We start from the raw sequence: 21141 nt of genomic DNA on the forward strand, positions 1-21141 counted from the left end.
TCCCCCATCTCCGACTCTGCTCTGAGCTATAACGGGGGGCGCTTCAATCGATCGCCGTCGGGTCTCATATCCCTCTCTTTCCAAACATCATCATTGTGCTGCCTCGGGGCCTGCCCGCCCTTTCGGATCGGCTCATCGTCACGATTTTTGTTGTTTGATTTGCCTTGTAATTTTCTGGGCGTGTCGTCGCCTCCGACCCTTTGTCGCCCAGCCTCCTCCCGTTGACGGGTTGCACGTCGAACCTCAATCCGTTCGAGCCGTCGCAACAACGTCCACCACCTTTCGAACGACATCTCAATAGAACAAGACCGGGTCGACCCACGTCGGTGTCTTTAGTCTTTGTCGGATTTTTATTGTCTTGTTCTCCGTAATCAGGACCTGGTCGCAGTTCCCACCGCCGCCCTTTGCGCGATCATCGTCGAACAACCATCGGCGTAGACCCGCAACAGACGGCGCGCGCCGAGTACTCATCCATCCCAAAACACAATGGCCAACCATCACCCGTCGCCGACCATGGCCATGCAGGGACAACAGCATGGCCCTCCTGGGCCTCCTCCGCCGCCGGGGATGCAGCAAGGCCAGAACTATGCGCCTTCGCGCCAGATCCTCCTGATGAACGAGGCCGTCTGGATGCAGATCGGTAAGCATACCGTGACAAACCGCGCGCGTGCACGACTCTCTAACAACCGATACAGGTAGCTTCGCCGAGCTTCTCGGCAACCTCGAGGAGGCCATGAAGGCCTACGACCGGGCGCTGCAGGCGAACCCGCAGTCCGTGGCGGCAATGAATGCCATCAGCTTGATCTTGCGCACCCGCGAAGAGTTCCACAAGGCCGTCGACTACCTGCAGGCGATTCTCAAGATTGACAACACCAATGGCGAGGCTTGGGGCAGCTTGGGTACGTGTCGCATGCACCACGCTCCCGAACGCGCCCCGACGAACGCGACTTGCTAACTGCTCTCAGGCCACTGCTATCTCATGATGGACGACCTGCAGCAGGCCTACGCCGCCTACCAGTCTGCCTTGGTCAACTTGCGGAGCCCAAGGGTTAGTAGCGCTGCCTCCGGCTCTGTGGGTTTCTCAAACACTAACACGGCACAGGAGCCCAAGCTGTGGTACGGCATAGGCATCCTTTATGACAGATACGGCTCTCTGGAGCACGCCGAAGAGGCCTTCTCGCAGGTGATGCAGATGCAGCCCGACTTTGAAAAGGCCAACGAGATTTACTTCCGTCTCGGCATCATATACAAGCAACAGCAAAAGTACGGCCAAAGTCTCGAGTGCTTCAAGTACATTGTCAACTCCCCGCCTCCTCCCCTGACGGAAGAGGACATTTGGTTCCAGATCGGCCATGTCCACGAACAGCAGAAGGACGTAAGTATTCGATTCTGGTTCTCGACAAACGTCCCCGTTGCTAACCTAGGACACAGTACGACAGCGCCAAGGCTGCCTACCAAAGAGTCCTCGAACGCGACCCGAGCCACGCAAAGGTCTTGCAGCAGCTCGGCTGGCTTCACCACCAACAAAGCAGTAGCTTCCAAAGCCAGGAGCGGGCTATTGAGTTTTTGGAGAAGTCGGTGGCCGCCGACCAAGGCGACGCCCAAAGCTGGTACCTGCTTGGTCGCTGCTACATGTCCCAGCAGAAGTACCCCAAGGCCTACGAGGCGTACCAGCAGGCCGTCTATCGCGATGGGAGAAACCCGACGTTCTGGTGCTCCATTGGCGTGCTATACTACCAGATCAACCAGTACCGCGATGCTCTCGACGCTTATTCCCGTGCCATTCGGCTCAACCCCTTCATCTCCGAAGTCTGGTATGACCTGGGCACGCTGGTAAGTTTGCAACTCTTCAGACTACCGTGAATGATACCGTTGCTAACCAACGCTTAGTACGAGTCTTGCAACAACCAAATCAGCGACGCGCTTGACGCTTACCAGCGAGCCGCGGAGCTTGACCCGCAGAACCCTCACATCAAAGCGCGTCTGCAGCTGCTGAGGAACGGCGGCGCCAACGGAGGGCAACCCCCCAGCGCTCCTCAGCCTGCCGATGTTCACCCTCAAGCATATCAAGTTGGTCCCCCGGCACCCCAGTGGGGAAGCTCTGCTCCGCAGTCCCAGCAGCAGGGTGGACAGCAGCCACCGCCACCACCCGGTCCCGGCGGTCCTGGCAGCAACGGCTGGGGTAGACTCGCGGACATCAACCCCCCTCCGCAGCCCCCCAACCCTTACGAGCAGCGCGGTGAGCCATTCCGCGGGCCTGCTCCTCCTATGCCGCGTCAGCCTAGCCCCAGGCAGGAGCAGCAGCAGCAGCAGCAACAACAACAGCAGCAGCAGCAGCAACAGCAGCATGGTGGCCGGCCGCCCTATCCGGAGTCGATCCGTCGGATGCCCAGCCCGCCGTCGCATTACTCCGGGCCGCCGCAGCCTCCTCAGCAGCCTCAGGGTGCTCCCACCTCGGCGCCGCGCACCATTAACCCCAACTACTCTCAGCAGTCTTCTGCTCAAATGCCGCCGATGAATGCGGGGCCCAACGGCCCTCCCAGCCAGCCGCCGCAGTTCCGCGGCACCAACAGCCCTCGACCTGGCGAAAGGCCCATGCATGACAACCGCATGCCCTCTCCCAAGTCGGCATACCCCCAACATCCGCCGCCGCCGCCGCCGCCGTACAGTCATCACCCTGACGGCCCCACCCCCGGCCCCATGGAGGCTGGTGCCCCGCCACCGCCCCCTCCCGGCGCGATTGCCGCAGACCCTGCAGCGCAGCGCAACGAACATGACCGTCCCGCCTCCGTGGGCCCGAAGCGCATGCGCGAGTGGGAGGAGGATTCGTCTCACAAGCGCCCGGCCAACGACGAGAACCGGGCTCGACTGGATGACGTCCGCCCTCGGCGGCCGTCGACCCCCCCGGGTCCTCGGGACCAGTACCGCCGCAACTCGTCTGAGGCCCGCCGCTTCGAGGACCAGCGCCGTGCCGAAGATCAGCGCCGCGCGGAGGACCAGAGGAGGGCGGACGACATGCGCAGAGGCGAGGACCAGCGCCATGCCAACGACGGGTACCACCCCTCGGAGGCGGCGCACCACCCGCCCAGCCACCCAATGCCCTCCAACCACCTCCCGCCGATGCAATCGGCCGCTGCGCCGATGCAGAGTCTTCTCCACGACGGCGCGCAGAACGGTCCCGGACCAGCCTCCGGGCCGGCTCCTGGCGTCAAGGAGTACCCTGCCGAGGAACGGCCCCCGATCGAGCATACCCCAGCCCCCCGGCCTCCTCAGTCGAATGAGCCGGAACGCGCGGCACGGAAGATGGACGTTGATGAAGACTACGATGACAGCGGAGAGGATGAAAAGAAGGGCGCCGTCCCCACGGCCAACGGCTCCGGCCCCGCCGCGGCATCGGGGGAGACCAAGACGCCGACGAGCGCAAGCATCAATGGGTTGATGGGGCCGACCCCCAAGGTTGAGTCGGCTTGACGGAGCAGTGGCGCTCGGATGTGTGGTTTTCTTTGTATGCGTATCCCGTGTTCTCCTTTCGTGTATACCATTTCGTTCTCCAAACTCGTCCCGTCTCAAGAACTCTTTCGTTGGACATGTGTGTCAGGCAGATTAGGTAGCTTATGAAGAAAAGGCCAGTGCGGCGCTTTGTGCTGAGGGTGGCTAGATTCGGTCGTGTGTACGACATTATAAAGGTTCGCACAGCAAGTGATTTGCACCCAAGGCGATGGATGCATCTTGTCCAAGCCAGTCCATTGTAAGCCAGAGACGACCGAATACATCACATGCAAGAGATCCGAATGTTGCCGTGTCATTTTTTTTTTTGGTATTTTATCTTTTTATCTGAAAACAGTAACGCCAAGTTCCGATCTTGAGATCTTGTTTCGTCATACCGAGGCCACCATCCCCACATTACGTCCTCCTAGTATGCAGTTGCCTGCCTGATGTGTCTATTCCGATCCTATGCTTCGGACGACTAGGCATCTACATCCATTCCCTCCTCGACTTCCTCGTCTTCCTCGTCTTCCTCTTCGTCAAGCTCCCCCTTGAGACCGTAGAAGTCGTCTTGGGGACTACGGGGATGGATCTCGAAAACCTGTGGCTTCTTGTTCAGACCCGGACCGAGGAGCGGGTAGGTAGGCAGCGAGTACAGCTTGTTGCGGCCATTGGTGTAGTAGGTTTCATGAAACTCTTCCTTTCCCACCCACACACAGGGCCGGCGGTAAAGGACCCAGCACATCCAACAGGTGTGCTCGGCGACTTCCTCAGCCGAGTGTTCAGATGTGTCGATCTCGGCGGGGTCGATGTCTTCACCCTTGATGGGCCACCAGTTGGCAGTCTTGTTGTTGGGCAGCTTCTGCAAGGTGAGACACCAAGACACAGCGCATTTCCGATCCGACATCGGGGGCTTTTTTCCGACGTAGACACTCGGCCACGCGTTCACGATTGCGTTCCAATTCTCCACGAAAGTGACGCGCTTGGGGGGTTCACAGACGGGGCGATGATCCCTGGGGATGTATCTGACGCACTGAGCCATGTGGTCCCAGACGACCATTCTGACGCCAGCGAAGTTGATCTTTCCCATGAACTCGGGAGGGTTGTCGTATTGGCGGTTGTGAATGAACTGCAAGATGCGCGTGGCGTACATCCACTGATAGTTGTAGCTGAGGTCCCCGCCAACGAAGCTGTACTTGTCATCGAACGGGCTCACGAACTTCGCTTTTTTACCAAAATACTGGTGCTGCCGGTATGCCAACGCATACCACTTGTCGGTGTCCTTGTCATACCACTCGACACGCAGGCTGAAGGAGTGGAGCTCGTGGAAGTTGTCCCATGCGCCATGGCGAGGACCAAGAAACCACGGAGTCTGGTGAGGCTTGCCGTCATCCATCGACTCAACGGTCACAACTAGAGGCGTGCCAATGGGAGGGGGCGAATCTACCTCAAAGGTGTGTCTGATCCACCAGAAGCGTTGATCATCGGTGTTCTCGCGGCTCATAGTGAATCTGATCTGAAAGATATCCTTGCCTCTGTCGTTTCTGACCTTCGCCCGTGTTCGGAACTGAGACATGCGTCGTCCTTCGGGGTTGGTAACTTTGTAGCAGAGCCACTCGCGGCGGTCGAGTTTTCCATCTTCGAGGGGCAAATCCCAGTTGAGTCCCGTTCTACGGAGCTTGGGGTAACCGACCTCCTCGAGAGATTTGGTGTAAATGTCCCTCAACAGTGCCATGAGTTCCCGTCGTCTAGTGGCGTCGGTATCGACCTTGCCAGAGGTCGGCTTGGCGGCGTATGTGCCGGCATTCCAAGTTGCGAAGAGGCAACAGATTGTTGTCTCGGCCATTGCAACCATGTCGATGCCGGCCTCCTGCAACCTGATCATGGGAAGCATGACCTTGTGCTCATTGCCGAACTTTCGCGCCATCTCGTAGTGCTTCAACTTGACCTTTGGGTTGTTGAAGTCGGCGGTGTGGGCGACGTTCCGGACATGGGGTTTCGAGAGAGTTTTTCCGCCGTACTTGCCAAACTCTCCCGAGTCCGCAGATAGGTAGGCACGCATTGGGTAGAGCATCAGATAGATCGTGGTAATTCTGATATTCTCGTCCATGGCGGGGTACTGAGAGTCGACGGGCCGGATCGTACGCAGGGTTTGAATGTTGCATCCGTCTTTGATGACATTCCAGGTATCGTCCGTGAAGGCTATGAAAGTATTAGAACAAGTCAGGAGAAACGGGGATATCGGGGTACATACATGCAATCAACTCAGTGAGGGAATCCCGAAGCTTGGCCTTGTCCTTAAGTCTGTCCTCGTAGACATACGCCTTTCTGAGTCCGAGATCCTTCAGGCTCTCAAAGTTGTCTCGAATAGAGTGCCATATCTGTACAATGGCCTTTGCGGCGAGGTCGTTAGCTCTAGAGGTTCCCAGAGGCTGGATGGCTCGCTCGATGAGTGCTCGAGGCTTCTCGGTGCGGAAAGCGTGTCGGGAGCCGCTGTCGACATCCCGGAAAGGAACAGAGACTACAAAAAGTGGTAAAGTCAGTGAAATGCTCGCTATCAAGGACCAACGTCACGCTTACCTTGGTGAATGTTGCGACTGGGGTCGATGAGCTGCACCATGAGGTGGTCGGGCTTGTCTGCTCTGACACACATGCCGTAGCCGATAGTTCCCTTGGGAACCGGCACTTCGTGGAAATCGCCATTGGGCTTCTTAGCGACAGCTTTGGTGTCGCGGTTGATGGTGATCGCCCACATCTCGTGTGGCTGAATTATTCGCTTGGAGCCCGGGATGGGTCCCGCGCGGGGATGGATATCCTCCATTTTGAAGTTATCAGGACGGCGAGATGTAGTGTATCGAGGGGGAAGAGAAAGCTGCACAACCTCAGTCGGGACGAGGAGGTTGTGGTGTGTGAAGGAGGTAGAGAAGAAGAAGAAAATTCGGAGGAGAGAGGGCCTTTTAAAGCCCCCGTGACGGTGAATACGACAGGTACCTGCCGATCTGGGTGCCTGGGTAGTGAGTGAAGTCAACGAGGCAAGTGCAGGCACCAGAAGTGAGAGGTGAAGGGTGAAATGAATGAGGCATGTGCAGGCACCAGAGGGTGGTGAGAGATGAGACGGACGGGGCTGGCAGATCTCGCTGTTCCGATGCAACCAACTCTTTGTGAACAGGCAGACCACTCGCGCCCCCACGATTATCTCGTTATGTCTCACGACAGCGGCAGATGCTGCGTTCTCCCCAAGATCAGGGGCGTTACCGACGAGAATCGACGGGCTGGAGACGAACCAGACGGCAGTAAGTGGCTTGTTCATCCAATATCAATGACGAGAAATGTTAACAGGTGTATAGACGAGCCGGACGGCAGCAAGTGGCACGGGTGCTGCGTTCTCCTCAACATCAGGGGCGTCGACGACGAAACCTACTGGCAGGTTTGAAGACGAGCCGGACGGCAGCAAGTGGCACGGGTGCTGCATTCTATCCAAGACCAGGTGCGTCAGTGACGAAGACTACCTGCGGGTTTAGAGATACGGAAATTTAGAACAATCTCCCATCCAGTCTCCCATCAAGTCTCTTGTCCGACCTCATATTCATCCTTTTATCGCCTCAAGGATAACATCTGAACTTATATCATTCTTGCACCAACAAGTTGGCAAAGGCGCTGGAGACGTATAAATTTTTGAGGAACGAGAGCGACGTCTGAACTCGTACGTTCTTGGAACCCCTCAGGGACGAGTGCGACGTCTGATTTGTATCGCTAGGAAGTTTACAATAGAGCATCCATGAGTCTAGCATCATCTCAGGTTGATAGGATTTAAAACCCTCGTCGCAGCGGTATTGGCTTTTGTTGGCATTAAAGAGGAAGATACGGTCCAACCAGACGACCCTGTTGACCAGAGCAACGCCAATTATCTTCACAGGCAATGTCATTTTCAACCGAAGACAACGTCCGTTGGCATTGAAGAAGGGGATGCGGTTGAGCCAGAGGGCCAGGGCCTAAGGAGGTAGAACTTACTTCTCAGGCAATAACCTGTTCACCTAAACTAGATTCTTTCGCTTATTATTACTCTCTTGTAAGATATCAACGTCCGTTGCTGAGAGGCCATTTCGATTTCTATAAACAAGCCTAGATACCAAAATCCGTCAACTACCTACCTATTAAAGCAGGTAGCCGGTCGACCTCTCATACGAAAGCACTGCCCAGAGGATGGAAGGTATACCTGGCCAAGCCTGCCTCTGCAATAAGGAAGGAGATCTAACTGGAGCTTCCTGCCTTCCCGGCAAGTCGAGGAAGGGGCACCTATGCCAACCTTCCTAAGGAAGGAGACCGGGGAGGAGGAGGACTAGCACCTTCTCTCCTCTGTGGCACCCCCTTTAAGAAAAAACCGAAGCTGAAAGCGTCTTCTCTGTCGAAATACTTGTCCGAATCCTCGTCCGAACCGTCGTCTCCTCGTCCCGTCTGTCGAAATTCTCGTCCAAACTGTTAGAAGATCCGTCCCGTCTGTCAAAAATTGTAAAGTACCGACGGCAGCAATGCCTCTTTATTTTGTTTCGAATACTTGTGTCGGACAAAAGTTCGACACCCTCGCCGCCGCCACCTCCTTCCTCGCCGCCGATCCCGCGGCCGCCACCACTTGTGGCGTCGTAGACGCCGACGCCTTCCTCGTGGAGGCACCGCCGGCTCTTGCCGACGAAGTTGGTATGTGACTGTTTTGTAGAGCACTTTTCATTTCTTCCTGCCACTTTCACATATTAGGCAATGGCCGCTGTAGAAAGAGACCCAGTCTCTCTGTCCCTAGTGTTACTTTGTATGTAATCCTACCTGCTGGACATATAGTCTGTGGCGACTAGTGTCTGCCCGGACTTGACTGTCCAGATGAGTATCCAGACGAGTGTCGGGATGAGGGTCGGGATGACTGTCTGGGTGGCTCTCTGGACGACTGTCCATTTTTCTTCTTCAAAAGAGTGCTTAATGGAACAGCGGCCGATGGTAGAGGCCAGTCTGCGTTGATGCGAGCATCCAAAAAGCTGAACCGCAGTTACTGAGAGCTGAGTCAATGCCCGAATGAAAATCCGCAAGTCTGCGTTCATTTACCCCCCTGACGAGCAACTATGCCGTCAAGGGAATGACGAAGAACTGGACCAGGATTCCGACGGTCTACTAGACCGAAGTTCAACTCTGCGTATGATGATCGTCCTGAGCCCGGAAAGGGTCCATGAAAATGGCGAACACTGCAATAACTCTTTTGCCGACACGAGTGTGTTGCTCTGCCAGTGAAGATCAGGGCAAAACGTTGGGAAAAGATTTCACAAATGATGACATGGATGCTGACGCTGCGGTTGTACAAAGACGCCCCCCACAAGAGCTTCTCGAAGCTCAGGGTGCTCCGAAAGGGGCAGGAGGCCCGATGGGCCCGAGCGCGAGACGAGCTCGCGGCCGCGAAGAAGGCGGCGAAGAAGGCGGCTGCCGCGCCTCGCCAGCGCAAGCGAAAGTTGGCCGCCGTGGTGGAGGAGGAAGAGGAAGAGGAGGAGGAGGATGAGGAGGAGGAGGCCATCGTGTCTCGGAAGTGCAGGGGCAGGCGCAGGCTCGTGGTGGAAGAGGACGAGGACGAGGACGAGGAGAAGCCCAAGCCCGAGCCTGCCCTGCCCGAGCTCGTCGAGGAGGAGACCGACGACGAGACCGACGACGAGCCCGCGACTCCGGTGCGGGGAGTCCGTGCGGCGGCTCCTGGCCGCGAGGCCAAACCCCTGGCCATCTACGACCCGGCCGCCGGGAGCATCCGGATTTTCCTTCCTCCGGACGCCGCGCCTGCCCCCTCTCTCTGAGAGGGCGCACCTTCCATTTTTTCAAAAATTCGCTTATTTTTTTGGTGGGGCGCACTGGTTCCTTCCGTTTTTTGGCGCTGTCTTCCCGTTTTTGTTTTTCGCACTGCCGTCTGCTTTTTTTCTTTCTTCAACCATCTCGTCGACAACCTCGACAACCAGCCTTTCGAGCTCGAAAACATCGCCAATCGCCCCGGGGAAATCAGTACAAGCTCATCGGCATAATGTCGCACCGTAAAGTTAGTATTTCACCCCTCCTCAACCTATACTGAAGCCTCTCGTATCCTCTATGAGGATTCAGTAAGGCTTCATTCAAGAAGGTTCAATTACATCAAGATAACTCTGCTAACTCCTGATTCAGTACGAAGCTCCTAGGCACGCGCGTCTCCCCTTCTCCCTCTGAACTGTCTGCATTTTCCTAATATCCTCACAGGGTTCGCTGGCTTACCTTCCGCGTAAGCGCGCCGCCCGCCACCGCGGCAAGGTCAAGTCGTAAGTAACCCCAAACCACCCTGCGATAACTGCCAATGGAGAAGAACTCGAGTGTCTCGAACCTGGAGATAGTACTGCAGAGGCTGACTGTTGCGACACCCTCACAGCTTCCCCAAGGATGACGCCAAGAAGCCCGTCCACCTGACGGCCGCCATGGGCTACAAGGCCGGCATGACCACGATCGTCCGCGACCTCGACCGTCCCGGTGCCAAGGCGAACAAGAAGGAGGTGGTCGAGGCCGTCTCGATCATTGATACCCCCCCTGTACTACCAACGCAGCCCGCTTGGCTCTGTGCCTATGGCTAACATCTCTACAGATGATCGTTGTTGGTCTTGTGGGCTACATCGAGACCCCCCGCGGCCTGCGCTCGCTCACCACCGTCTGGGCCGAGCACCTGAGCGACGAGATCCGCCGCCGCTTCTACAAGAACTGGTACAAGTCCAAGAAGAAGGCCTTCACCAAGTACGCCAAGCAGCACTCCGAGTCCTCGGGCGCCTCCATCACCCGCGAGATCGAGCGCATCAAGAAGTACTGCACCGTCGTCCGCGTCCTCGCCCACACCCAGATCCGCAAGACCCCTCTCACCCAGAAGAAGGCCCACTTGATGGAGATCCAGGTCAACGGCGGTTCCATCGCCGACAAGGTCGACTTCGGCTACGGTCTGTTCGAGAAGCCCGTCACCATCGACTCCATCTTCGAGCAGAACGAGATGATCGACGTCATCGCCGTCACCACCGGTCACGGATACAACGGTGTCACCTCCCGTTGGGGCACCAAGAAGCTTCCCCGCAAGACTCACAAGGGTCTGCGCAAGGTCGCCTGTATCGGTGCCTGGCATCCGTCCCACGTCCAGTGGACTGTTGCTCGCGCTGGTCAGATGGGTTACCACCACCGTACCTCTGTCAACCACAAGGTTTACAGAATCGGCAAGGGCGACGCCGACGACAACGCCTCCACCGACGTTGATGTCACCAAGAAGACCATCACCCCGTATGTTTTTTTTTCTTGCCTCCGCTCGCTTCCGATCTTTTACTAACAGCGCGCCAGTCTCGGTGGCTTCGTCCGCTACGGTGAGGTCAAGAACGACTTCGTCATGGTCAAGGGCTCCATCCCCGGTACCAAGAAGCGTGTCATGACCCTCCGCAAGTCCATGTTCACCCACACCTCGAGAAAGGCCCTCGAGAAGATCGACCTCAAGTGGATCGACACCTCGTCCGAGTTCGGACACGGTGCTTTCCAGACCCCCGCGGAGAAGAAGCAGTACCAGGGCACCCTCAAGAAGGACCTTGCTGCCCAGTAAAGGATCGGTTCTTCACTTTCATTGTATCATGGTCATGGCATCGGTGTAGAGGGTTCAAGTTACTATTCGGATGGTTTGGGACACCTTTGAGGTTAAAATGAGTGCCGAGAATTCAAAAGTCAAACCAATGATACGTAGATGACCAGCCGCATGCTGAGACTCTTGCTTTGCGATGTGAATGCTTGTGAACTCGGCCAATGATCTACCATCCCGCTGTGGCTCAGACGGAAATTATTTAAGAAAAAAAAGCTCCCCAGTGTGTGGGCACTGTGTGCACCTAGGCGAGTCCCCTACAGACAACGGTGGGGCGGGAAGATGCCGCCCGTCTAGCGGGCTGGAGGCGTGGCTAGCCGCCGGCCTGTTGCGTCATCCTACACCAGTCCGACATGGCGTGCATCTTCCGGCGAACCACGCTCGCAGCTACATCATCCCTCAACTCCCTCCTTAGCCCCTCCACGTCCCTTACGAATCGAATGAAGACCACGGCGCCGCGAACGATTTACCGAAATCTCCATCATCGAGCGTTCCCGACAACCGCAAGATACACCATCTCGAGCATCGCATCCACCCCTCAATCAGACTTCCCTTCGAACAACAACTTCCGGGCGCGACCCCGCCACCGCCAGTCTCTCAGCAAGTTCTCGAGCATTCCACATCTCCAAATGTCCGACGCAGACTACGCCGCATTCCTGGACAAGGCGAACCAGGACCCCAACGAGGGCTATGCCAAGCCGACGGGTAACAAGAGCAACGAGTTCAAGGCGCAGGACCAGGGTGTCGAGGTGCCCAAGGCCATCCAGGATGTGCTGAAGCAGGACAAGGTGTACGTGTCTGATGCGGACGAGCCGTTCGTTGGCGTCGCGCTGGCGTGGGATGAGGCTGGCAAGGGCCTGCCGGACGAGGGTGAGCTTCCCGATTCTCCCCTTCCTATCGCGCGTTCTCGTAGAGGAGGGAGGTGCGCACACTCGCCATTTCACTTACAGGAGCTAACGAAATCGCCGCCGCAGTCGAATTCGCACAGCTGATCGAGCACCCCGACGCCGAAAACGCCGGCGTGGAGCTCCTCGACCCCGTGGACTGGGACTCCAACGGCGACTACAAGGACATCTTCGAGGCGGTACGCAAGGCGGGCAAAGGCAACGACGTCAGGGTCTACAAGGTGCCCAAGGGCGGAGTCCGGACGGAGTACTGGCTCGTTACGACGGACGGCAAGGGCAAGCAGGCGAAGCTTGTGGGCGTCAAGGCCCTGTCTATTGAGAGCTGATACCACCGATAAGATTGGAGAAACGCCAGGGAATGGATGTAAGAATCAGGTCAACAGGCTCAGCTTTTTAATCCGCTCACACTTTGAAGGTCAACTCAGAAGGCCACCCCTTGGTTACAACTCTCTTGGACTTTGACATGGATCATGTGATGGCCGCGGTGATGCGACTCGGAATTGCTGTCCCCTCCACACAAACCTAGATTGCTCCAGCGTGAGTTTGGACCTTGCCTGCTTGTTCAGGCCGACGGTCTAGACCAGATTGGTGCAACAACGGTCGGGTGGTGGGGGGCGGTTGTGTCACTGATCCCTGACAGTAGCGGAGGTGCCCCTAACGGCAACGCCTGTCTCGCCTTATCGAAGCACAACGGCAGCGAGCTTCCGCTTATCGGACCCTGCTTGGCCGGCAATCACCCCTCCAAGCCCGGAGGCTAAATAATTCACCTACACTCACTCTACATGCGGTGACTCAGATACAGACATATTCGACTCTCTCACGCCTCACTTACACATTTCCAGTCTTGCTAGCGGATCGGATCACCATGTCGGGACCGGTAAGTCCTCGCCGCCTCTCAATTGGGTCCGCCCGTCAGGGGCCCAGATGCAACTGACACCGCCGCCACTCCCCAGCGCGCAGTTGTCCCGTCCCTCGAGACGGTCAGGTCGATCCTCTCCGCCCCGGCCGCGACGAACGGCTCCAAGAAACCGACCCTCGTCCCCGTCTACCGCCAGATCTCCTCCGACCTCATAACCCCCTCCGCCGCCTACCTCAAGGTCTCCGCCCACCACAAGGACTCGGACTACTCCTTCCTCTTCGAGAGCGCCGCCACCGAGCGTGTCGGCCGCTACAGCTTCGTTGGCGCCGGCCCCCGAAAGGTGCTCGCCACCGGCCCCGGCCATGGCCCCGAATGCGACCCCCTGCCGGCCCTGGAGGCCGAATTGGCGCAGCACGTCGTCGCCCACGTGCCCGGCCTGCAGCTCCCGCCCATGGCTGGCGGCGCGATCGGTTACGTCGGCTACGACTGCGTCCGGTACTTCGAGCCCAAGACGGCACGACCGATGAAGGATGTCCTTCAGATCCCCGAGTCTCTCTTCATGCTCTTCGACACCATCGTCGCGTTTGACCGCTTCTACGGCGTCATCAAGGTCATCACCTACCTCCACGTCCCCGAGGACGACGCCCGGCTCGCGGCCGAGTACCAGAAGGCGACGCAAATCATCGACGATCTCGTCGCCGTCCTCAACGCCCCCGAGATCCCGATCCCCGAGCAGCAGCCCATCCAGCTCAACCAGGAGTACACGTCCAACGTCGGCCAGAAGGGCTACGAGGCGCACGTCACGGAGCTCAAGAAGCACATCGTCAAGGGCGACATCATCCAGGCCGTGCCCTCGCAGCGCTTCGCCCGCCCCACGAGCCTGCACCCCTTCAACATCTACCGCCACCTGCGGACGGTGAACCCGTCGCCGTACCTCTTCTACGTCAACTGCAAGGACTTCCAGATCGTCGGCGCCTCGCCCGAGCTGCTCGTCAAGTCCGAGGCCGGCCGCGTCATCACCCACCCGATCGCCGGCACCGTCAAGCGCGGCAAGACGCCCGAAGAGGACCAGCGCCTCGCCGACGAGCTGCGCAGTTCGCTGAAGGACCGCGCCGAGCACGTCATGCTGGTGGACCTCGCGCGCAACGACGTCAACCGCGTCGGCGACCCCTACACGGTGCGCGTCGACCACCTCATGGTCGTCGAGAAGTTCAGCCACGTCCAGCACCTCGTCTCGCAGGTCTCGGGTGTGCTTCGGCAGGGCCAGACCCGCTTCGACGCCTTCCGGAGCATCTTCCCCGCCGGCACCGTGTCGGGCGCGCCCAAGGTGCGCGCCATGGAGCTGATTGCCGAGCTGGAGAAGGAGAAGAGGGGCATCTACGCCGGCGCGGTCGGCTACTTTGGCTACGGCGGCGTCGATGAGAAGGGCGACGAGGTCGAGGGTGCCATGGACACGTGTATCGCGTTGCGAACGATGCTCGTCAAGGATGGCGTGGCGTATCTGCAGGCTGGTGCGTTGTCCACTTCTTTTTCCGAGTGGCAGATGAGACTGACATCTTACTCTCACAGGCGGCGGCATCGTATTCGACTCGGACGAGTAAGTGAAGACCACGGCCAATATTGGGAGAGGGGAGCGTTTACTGACTTGTGTGATTAGGTACGACGAGTGGATGGAAACGATGAACAAGCTCGGCGCGAATATGCAGTGCATAACCACGGCGGAGGAGCTTTATTACGAGCAACAACAAGCAGCGAGTAAATAATGATAGAGAAAAGTCCATGTCGCAATGTCCATACTGATACCTCGAAACCCACCCCGTCTTGCCGCGCTGTATGACACTGACAAACTGACCCTAATCGGTATCTTTCAACAAGACGACTGCCTGGTCCAAGACGCGGGCTCTTTACAAGCGTGAATACATACTCACCTTGTTCAGCTCACTCATGGCCACACTCGCGTATGTCACTACAGGTACGCTTATTCTGCGGCAACAAGACACCGCTCGTCATCATTGGTATTTAGCATTCGTATTCTCAGTACGAACATCAGTGGCGGGCGGTCTTCAGCCTCCATGCTTATTTGTGCCTGGGCAACCCCCCCCCCCCCCCCCACCCCCTGTGACCCTCGAAAAGGACCGGCATCACTTCATTACTATGATACACATTACTCATCCCCACGTCCTCGTCTTCAAAACATGTTGTACGAGGGTATGAAAACCGACCCGGCACCGACGCCCACCGTCGCCAGCGCAGCCCACAGCACGGCGCCCGCCACGACGCCGTTCTGCAGAATCCTCAGGTGCGGGTTGCGGCTGCCGCTGGTCCGCTCGAAGACGCGCCGCCAAAGCCGCCGCCGATCGTACGCGGCGACCCACTCCTCGTCGGAGAAGACGTTCTCCGGCCCCATCGTCTGTAGGCTCGGCTTGCGGAGCGGGTCGACGGCGCCGGCGACGCTCGCGAACGTCGCGGCGCGACGGTGGCGCTTGTCTGCGCCCGTGCCGGCCTCGAGGTCGGGCACCTCCCAGGGTCGGACGTGGCGTCTGCGCGAGAGGTGGAGGCGCAGGGAGACGCCGTCGAGGGCGGCGACGAAGACGGCGAGGCCGAGGAACAGGAGGGGCGTGGAGAGGAGGCGGTAGTACCGCGAAAAGGAGGAGAGGATCAGGGCGGCGTCGAGGCCGAGACCGAGGACCAGCAGCACGAGGCCGAGGAGGCGGAGGAGGTGCGTGGCGGCGCGGTTGGCGTTGGCCATGCTGTGGCGGATGAAGTCCGGGTGGAGCTTGCCGCGGAGGAGGGCCTCGGCCTTCTCGAAGGCGGGGAGGAGGGCCGAGGGATGCGTCGTCGCGGACGCCGCGGCGAGGACGGCGTTGCGGTCGTCTTTGGTGAGGTTGAGGCGGCGCGGGGCGTTCGGGGTGATGTAGTGGCTCGTCACGGCGTCGATGTCGGCGCGGAAGGGTTGTGATGCTGCCGGGGCTGGGGGGGAGAGGCTTGTCAGCGCCCGTTCTGCTTGTGGATGAGGCTCTCCGAAGGATGTACACTACGCAAATACTGTACGCGCTCGCGGGATGCTGGCGGGCCGAGTCTTACCTTGCAGACCCCCGTCCTCTTTGCTCTCCAACATCTTCTCCTCGTCGACGACGGTCGCCCTAGAAGGCGACGATCTGGCCGCCGAGGACACATCACGTCTGTGGCCTCCGCCGGCCTTGTTGACCTGGTGATGGTCGCTCTCCTCGTCGAGCATCTCGAGGATGTTGCTCACCTTGCTCGCGTTCCTGGCCCGCCTCTCCCGGGGGCTGAGCTTCCTGCCGCGGTCCGGGTCCCAGCGCGGCGCGAGGGCGCGCTGCTCGGGCGTCAGGGCCGTCGTCCACTCGTGGACGTAGCCGCAGTACCACAGGAAGAACTGGAGCGGCTCGGCGTCCTGCTCGACGTAGACCAGGTAGTCCATGAAGTCGTTCAACGAGCATGGCTGGATGGGTGTCGGTGTCAGCGACGAAGGCTTCCTTTGCGTGTTTGTTGTTTCCGAGGCCATGAGGAATTATGTATTTGAGGGAAGGGACTCACGGATTCCGTCTTGTTCCTGATGACCTCCTCGAACCCGAGCCGGGGCGGAATCCACTTATTGGTTCGCTTTGCCCGGCGGCGGTAGCTCCGGCAATCTTCCTCCATGACTGGCGGGCGCCACGGCCGTCCGGCGCCGGGCGTCTTGTAGAACTTGAGCGACATGATGTACTCTTTTTCGCGTCAGTCCTCCCAAAGTGTCCAATGGTCGAAAGCATGCGGCGATATGCAAGTGTAGTCGATACGAGGCGGATGAGCCGCAGGCGTCGGGGTTCGAAGGAAACGGCTTCTCCTGCGCTTCAAAACACTCAGACCTCCCAGGGAATCCGAGATGGTGTGCGTAGAGGGCATGTGTGGGTGGGCGCCGGTCGCACCTTTGTACACGAGAAACAGTTTCCAGGATCCAACGGAACAAAACACTAGCTTTGAGGTATGTGGTCGGTCCTCTGCGCGCGTGCGCGGGGAACTGCAACAGGACGGGTAGAAGAGCCGCTTACGATGCATATACATCCTTCACCCGCGCGTTCTGCCTTGCCCTGTAGTGCTTCAGCTTCATCCGACGTACCACCAGCAGCACGTAAAGAGCCAGCTCGCTCCAGATATCGACAAGGGCAAGGACCAAGATCGATGCGCCGATGCAACAGCAGCACGCGGCGTTGGGCTGGCCCGGGGTTGCTCAGGTCTGTCGGCTCATCATGCTTGCTCCTCGGGCAGACAGTCCACACTACATGGTGCACGTAGCTGCAGGTTGTGCCACGCCTGTGACCACATCCCACACGGCATCCACGCTTGTGATGCTCGTCTTGTAAGGCTGGTTGGCAATAACATGAGCTTCGAACACACGGACGGACAGGCGTCAGGCAGGGGGGGCGGGGCTCTGGGTTCCTACTTGCTTTCGCTTCTCCCTCATGATCCTCTCACGTATCGATGTTCCCTGTGTGAGGGGGATGTACCTCCCCCCTGGATGCTCTGGTCGAGAAACGGGACGGCGAAAGGAAGAGGAGAGGCAAGGGAGCGAGGATCGCCACGCAGGCCCCGCCCTGGGATGGTCGTGTGCCGGGGCAGGGAGCGAGTAAGACGTGATATCGAAACTACTGTATAGGGCTGTATTTACAGTTAGGGGCAGAGACATGCAGTGGATGATGCAGTGGTCAAACGGTGAAGAGAAGTGTGATTGTGAACGACAAGCACATCCGGCTCTGCCTTGACTCGCCCTCGATGACAAGCGCTCGCCGCCACGCAAGTCGTGAATCGCTCCCTGCGAGACTCGGGAAAAGGAATAAAACGGACCAGTCAGAGTAGGCCCGGGGAGAAATAACAACATCTGCAACCCTCCATCCCGCACTGTCACTCGAGTGGCATGTCCTGCCGTTTACTGCGTCAGCGTGGATGTCCCCAGTCGACCACCCATGACAGCGGTTCCACGGATGGGGGGGCAGGGTTGAACGGCCAGCACTCGTGGAAAACCTGGACAACCCAACTGGAAAAGTGGCCGATGGATGGATGGAGGGTGAAGGTCAGAGCGTCGGGTGGTCCTGGCAATAGCCCCCAAGACGCGAACGAGGAGGGGGGGGGGGGCTGTTGGTCTTGTTTCAAGGGAACATGCAGGAGACGGGCAACGGAGAGAGCTTGTGAGCAGGAGGAGGCAACACACACACACACACACCGATTGGCTCCGGCGTGGCATTGAGTTGCGTTTCAGAAAGTTCATCCTGTTTGTCGCGGTGTGCGGTGTACATGACCCCGGGGGATGAGACAAATTGGCTCCGGACGAGGACTCCGTGGTCTCCACAGCACGCCCGGGCACTTGCCGAAGCTGGCCCATCGAACCGTCGTCCACCGAGTAGGGCGTAAAGTCACAATAAGAGCAAACCTGGGGTTGAGGAGGAGGATAAGAAGAAGAAGAAGAAGGAGGAGGAGGAGGAGGCATAGTGCGGCTGCTACGTTGTTGACGAACAATCATTTCTGCTCCCTCGTGACATGATCTCTCCAGCATCTTCCCAAACCGGACCTCGTCTTGTGCCTCGTTTTCTCGTTCCCTTGCCGCCTATTGTCTCCCCGCACCATTTTGCCAAGCCTGGCCTCACGCGACTTTCAGACTCGGTTTCCCCAGTTGCGTGTATTTTTAGCCAAACGGACGAACCGCGACGTTGGAGAGCGGCATCCGCAAGCCAAGAGAGGGGCAACGAGACGATGGGACGAGAAACGAGAGTCAAGTCTGCTGCCGAGTTGCAGCCAGTCGAGCCATGTCCGCCGATCGGATCGCCGGTGCGCCCTTTCGTCAGAGAAATGGGAACCTGAATGAAGGGTTCTGGACCCTCGACTGCCTGTGTGCTCAAACTTCAAGACCGTCCCGTCGTCAGCATGTCTCGGCAATCCGCCATCAGAGAGACCCTTCTGCCGCCGTGCGGAAGGACTCGGTCTCGGTCTGATATCCTCAGCCCATGGTCCGGCCCCCAACTCACCGAGGATGGGACAAGAACCCCTTCCGGAAAGCAGACCTGGGCCGCTTATCGCCATCCTCTCGGTTGCCGAGGAAGAGACAACCCAAGAAGGGCACCAAAAGGGAAAAACCGGGGTCGTCTCATCCTCCAACCCTTCCTCTTCGATATACATGCAAAACCCCAGCCAGCTCCATTCCGTCTTCCCTCACAAAACGCAACCCACCCAACGCCACCCACGCTCCCCGGTCTTTCCAAACATGAAACCGTGCCCAACCGCCTCCCCGGCTGGCAATACCGAACCGCACATATCGCCAATAACGTCACGTCCGAGTCTCAATAGTAGAAGGGCTTGGTGCCTACAAAAGGAGGTCCGCTTGCGAGAGCCTTGAATCTGCTTCCAACCACGGCGGCAGCGGCGGCGGCGGCCTCTTATACGCCCAGCCCGGCCATACGCCCTCACACTCTCTTATCTACGCACCAGGGATCTGCCATAATCGGCAAGAGATATCACCGCGTTCTTCGATCTACGGTATGCCTGTGCCAGCGTAGGCCAGTGCTATGTATGCAACGCGATGTGACAATTCAGCCCTCTTGACGTGAAGCCATCATCCGCAGACCATCTATCCCCCGCACGGACGAGGGGAGACAACACAACGGTCAAGCCCGCCTTCAACGGTTGTGGTTGACTCCGGAGCTGGTGGGACTCGGCCTCTTCTACCCTTGCTCAAGTGGGTGCAAGTCCTCGCGAGAAGTCGTGCAACGCAGCGGTCAAAAGACAAGTTGTGTTGGCTCATCGTCCACTAGGCCCAGTGAACTTAAGTCTCGGGATAATCCTCCCCATGGGCAAGAACTGATTCCGCCAAGCGTCTGCCAATTGAAGTTCCTCGCAGGAGTTCTTGTTTGTCGTTTGCCAGGGTGGCGTGGTCAAGTGTCGTCTGTCCGAATTATCCTGTGCCACGTTCCTATCATTTGTATGTCTCTGTTCTTCCCACAGTACGTGAAACCAACTACAAAGCTCATCTATGTGATAAGGTCGTGCGAACAACCGGGTCTTAAGTTCGCCTTCCTGGGAGTTCATCGTCTACCGCTGTATCTCTATTGTCGAGTGCAATGAGAAACCAGATCAACACCGAAAGGCCAACGGAACCAAGAATAGACTGGGCTACCTTCGGGTCAAGGGAAGGAAGCAGCATCGCTCGCGGTCTTCGACTCGCGCCAGGAGCAGGCCATCACAACAACTGGAAGCTCGCGTTGCATAGCTACAAGTAATTCACCCCATTCTTGGAAATATGAATTCCCGGTGTGTTTCGCAATAATCCTGTTCTATAAAGATGTTACGTCGATGTATGTTTGTCCGGGCAAACACTATCATGAGTTCAACACTTCGAGTCTCCTTCGAATTTCTCCTTCGAACCGACCCAATCATACCATGGCTACTACGATTTTCAAGTCCATCGCCCCGTGACGACGCACCTTAGGTCGCGAGCCACCCTAAAGCCAGACACGCTCCAACAAGGACCAGAATAACTCGCTTGATGCCGAGAGCATAAATACCAGGCGCGAGGACACTGCTTGCATCTGAAGAGGCTTTCGGATTCATGCCTCCATCTCCAGTCTTAAAGGCACGCCAGTCAGCAACAACTTCACCTGCCGCGAGTGTCGAATAACGAAGAGATACACACCTGCGATTCGGCCCAACGACAGTCCCCCGGGTGCTTCCCACACCATTCTTCCGGCTCGAAGACGCCATGGTGGTCGTTGTTACCAGAGTCGTAGACTAGAAGGTCGTGGATCAGATGATCCGGGCGAGGTATGAAACCCTCGTGACCCTTTATCACCTCGAAAAAGTCGGTCACAAAAACGATCCCAGTGATACAGAGGCCTACAACGCCGAAGACGAGGATGTACTTGACTGTACGATATATCCATCCTGGTATGTGGAATCTGAAAGGCACTCGCTTCGCCGGTGTCGCCTCGGGCTCTGATTTCTTCGCCTCGGCGGCTGGCGACGGGACACTGGGAGCAAAGTTGTAACCCCACGTCACGAAGGCCGTCATCTTGACGGAGACGTATTCGATGCCGTGAAAGAGGAGGAGAGGTAGCTGGTAGATTATATCGGTGTGCCCTCGGTATTTAATGCTGTTGAGAACCAGCGAGAAGAAGTTTGGAGACGACTCATGTCAATAGATCGGTGATGTAGACCTCCAGAAGCAGAGAACACGGGGTTCAAGAGCAGCCGTGTCTCGA

At 58.0% G+C, this 21141-nt stretch overlaps 8 protein-coding genes across 8 annotated transcripts; 5 read left to right on the top strand and 3 right to left on the bottom strand.

Moving 5' to 3' along the window:
* Positions 1-486: 486 nt before the first annotated feature.
* On the top strand, positions 487-3471 carry CH63R_10244 (Tetratricopeptide; the record flags this gene model as incomplete). Its single annotated transcript, XM_018305218.1, has 6 exons — positions 487-640; positions 696-899; positions 966-1048; positions 1103-1375; positions 1432-1833; positions 1891-3471. The coding sequence occupies 6 exons, from the start codon at positions 487-489 to the stop codon at positions 3469-3471; spliced, it is 2697 nt and encodes an 898-aa protein (XP_018154642.1).
* Positions 3472-3967: 496 nt separating this feature from the next.
* On the bottom strand, positions 3968-6307 carry CH63R_10245 (uncharacterized protein; the record flags this gene model as incomplete). Its single annotated transcript, XM_018305219.1, has 3 exons — positions 3968-5688; positions 5741-6007; positions 6067-6307. The coding sequence occupies 3 exons, from the start codon at positions 6305-6307 to the stop codon at positions 3968-3970; spliced, it is 2229 nt and encodes a 742-aa protein (XP_018154643.1).
* Positions 6308-8798: 2491 nt separating this feature from the next.
* Positions 8799-9308, top strand: CH63R_10246 (uncharacterized protein; the record flags this gene model as incomplete). The annotated part of the gene is made up of 1 exon (XM_018305220.1): positions 8799-9308. The coding sequence occupies one exon, from the start codon at positions 8799-8801 to the stop codon at positions 9306-9308; it is 510 nt and encodes a 169-aa protein (XP_018154644.1).
* Positions 9309-9529: 221 nt separating this feature from the next.
* CH63R_10247 (60S ribosomal protein L3) lies at positions 9530-11098 on the top strand (the record flags this gene model as incomplete). The annotated part of the gene is made up of 5 exons (XM_018305221.1): positions 9530-9544; positions 9739-9797; positions 9905-10061; positions 10115-10788; positions 10846-11098. The coding sequence occupies 5 exons, from the start codon at positions 9530-9532 to the stop codon at positions 11096-11098; spliced, it is 1158 nt and encodes a 385-aa protein (XP_018154645.1).
* A 386-nt stretch (positions 11099-11484) lies between these two features.
* Positions 11485-12362, top strand: CH63R_10248 (uncharacterized protein; the record flags this gene model as incomplete). The annotated part of the gene is made up of 2 exons (XM_018305222.1): positions 11485-12001; positions 12106-12362. The coding sequence occupies 2 exons, from the start codon at positions 11485-11487 to the stop codon at positions 12360-12362; spliced, it is 774 nt and encodes a 257-aa protein (XP_018154646.1).
* Positions 12363-12901: 539 nt separating this feature from the next.
* CH63R_10249 (anthranilate synthase component I) lies at positions 12902-14658 on the top strand (the record flags this gene model as incomplete). The annotated part of the gene is made up of 4 exons (XM_018305223.1): positions 12902-12913; positions 12990-14406; positions 14465-14492; positions 14553-14658. 4 exons carry the CDS (start codon positions 12902-12904, stop codon positions 14656-14658), a joined length of 1563 nt encoding a protein of 520 aa, XP_018154647.1.
* A 425-nt stretch (positions 14659-15083) lies between these two features.
* CH63R_10250 (uncharacterized protein) lies at positions 15084-16615 on the bottom strand (the record flags this gene model as incomplete). Its single annotated transcript, XM_018305224.1, has 3 exons — positions 15084-15865; positions 15980-16358; positions 16454-16615. 3 exons carry the CDS (start codon positions 16613-16615, stop codon positions 15084-15086), a joined length of 1323 nt encoding a protein of 440 aa, XP_018154648.1.
* A 3753-nt stretch (positions 16616-20368) lies between these two features.
* On the bottom strand, positions 20369-20951 carry CH63R_10251 (uncharacterized protein; the record flags this gene model as incomplete). The annotated part of the gene is made up of 2 exons (XM_018305225.1): positions 20369-20509; positions 20577-20951. 2 exons carry the CDS (start codon positions 20949-20951, stop codon positions 20369-20371), a joined length of 516 nt encoding a protein of 171 aa, XP_018154649.1.
* Between the last annotated feature and the right edge of the window lie 190 nt (positions 20952-21141).

The sequence above is a fragment of the Colletotrichum higginsianum genome, assembly GCF_001672515.1.
Source record: "Colletotrichum higginsianum IMI 349063 chromosome 7 map unlocalized unitig_7, whole genome shotgun sequence".
Lineage (NCBI taxonomy): Eukaryota > Fungi > Ascomycota > Sordariomycetes > Glomerellales > Glomerellaceae > Colletotrichum > Colletotrichum higginsianum.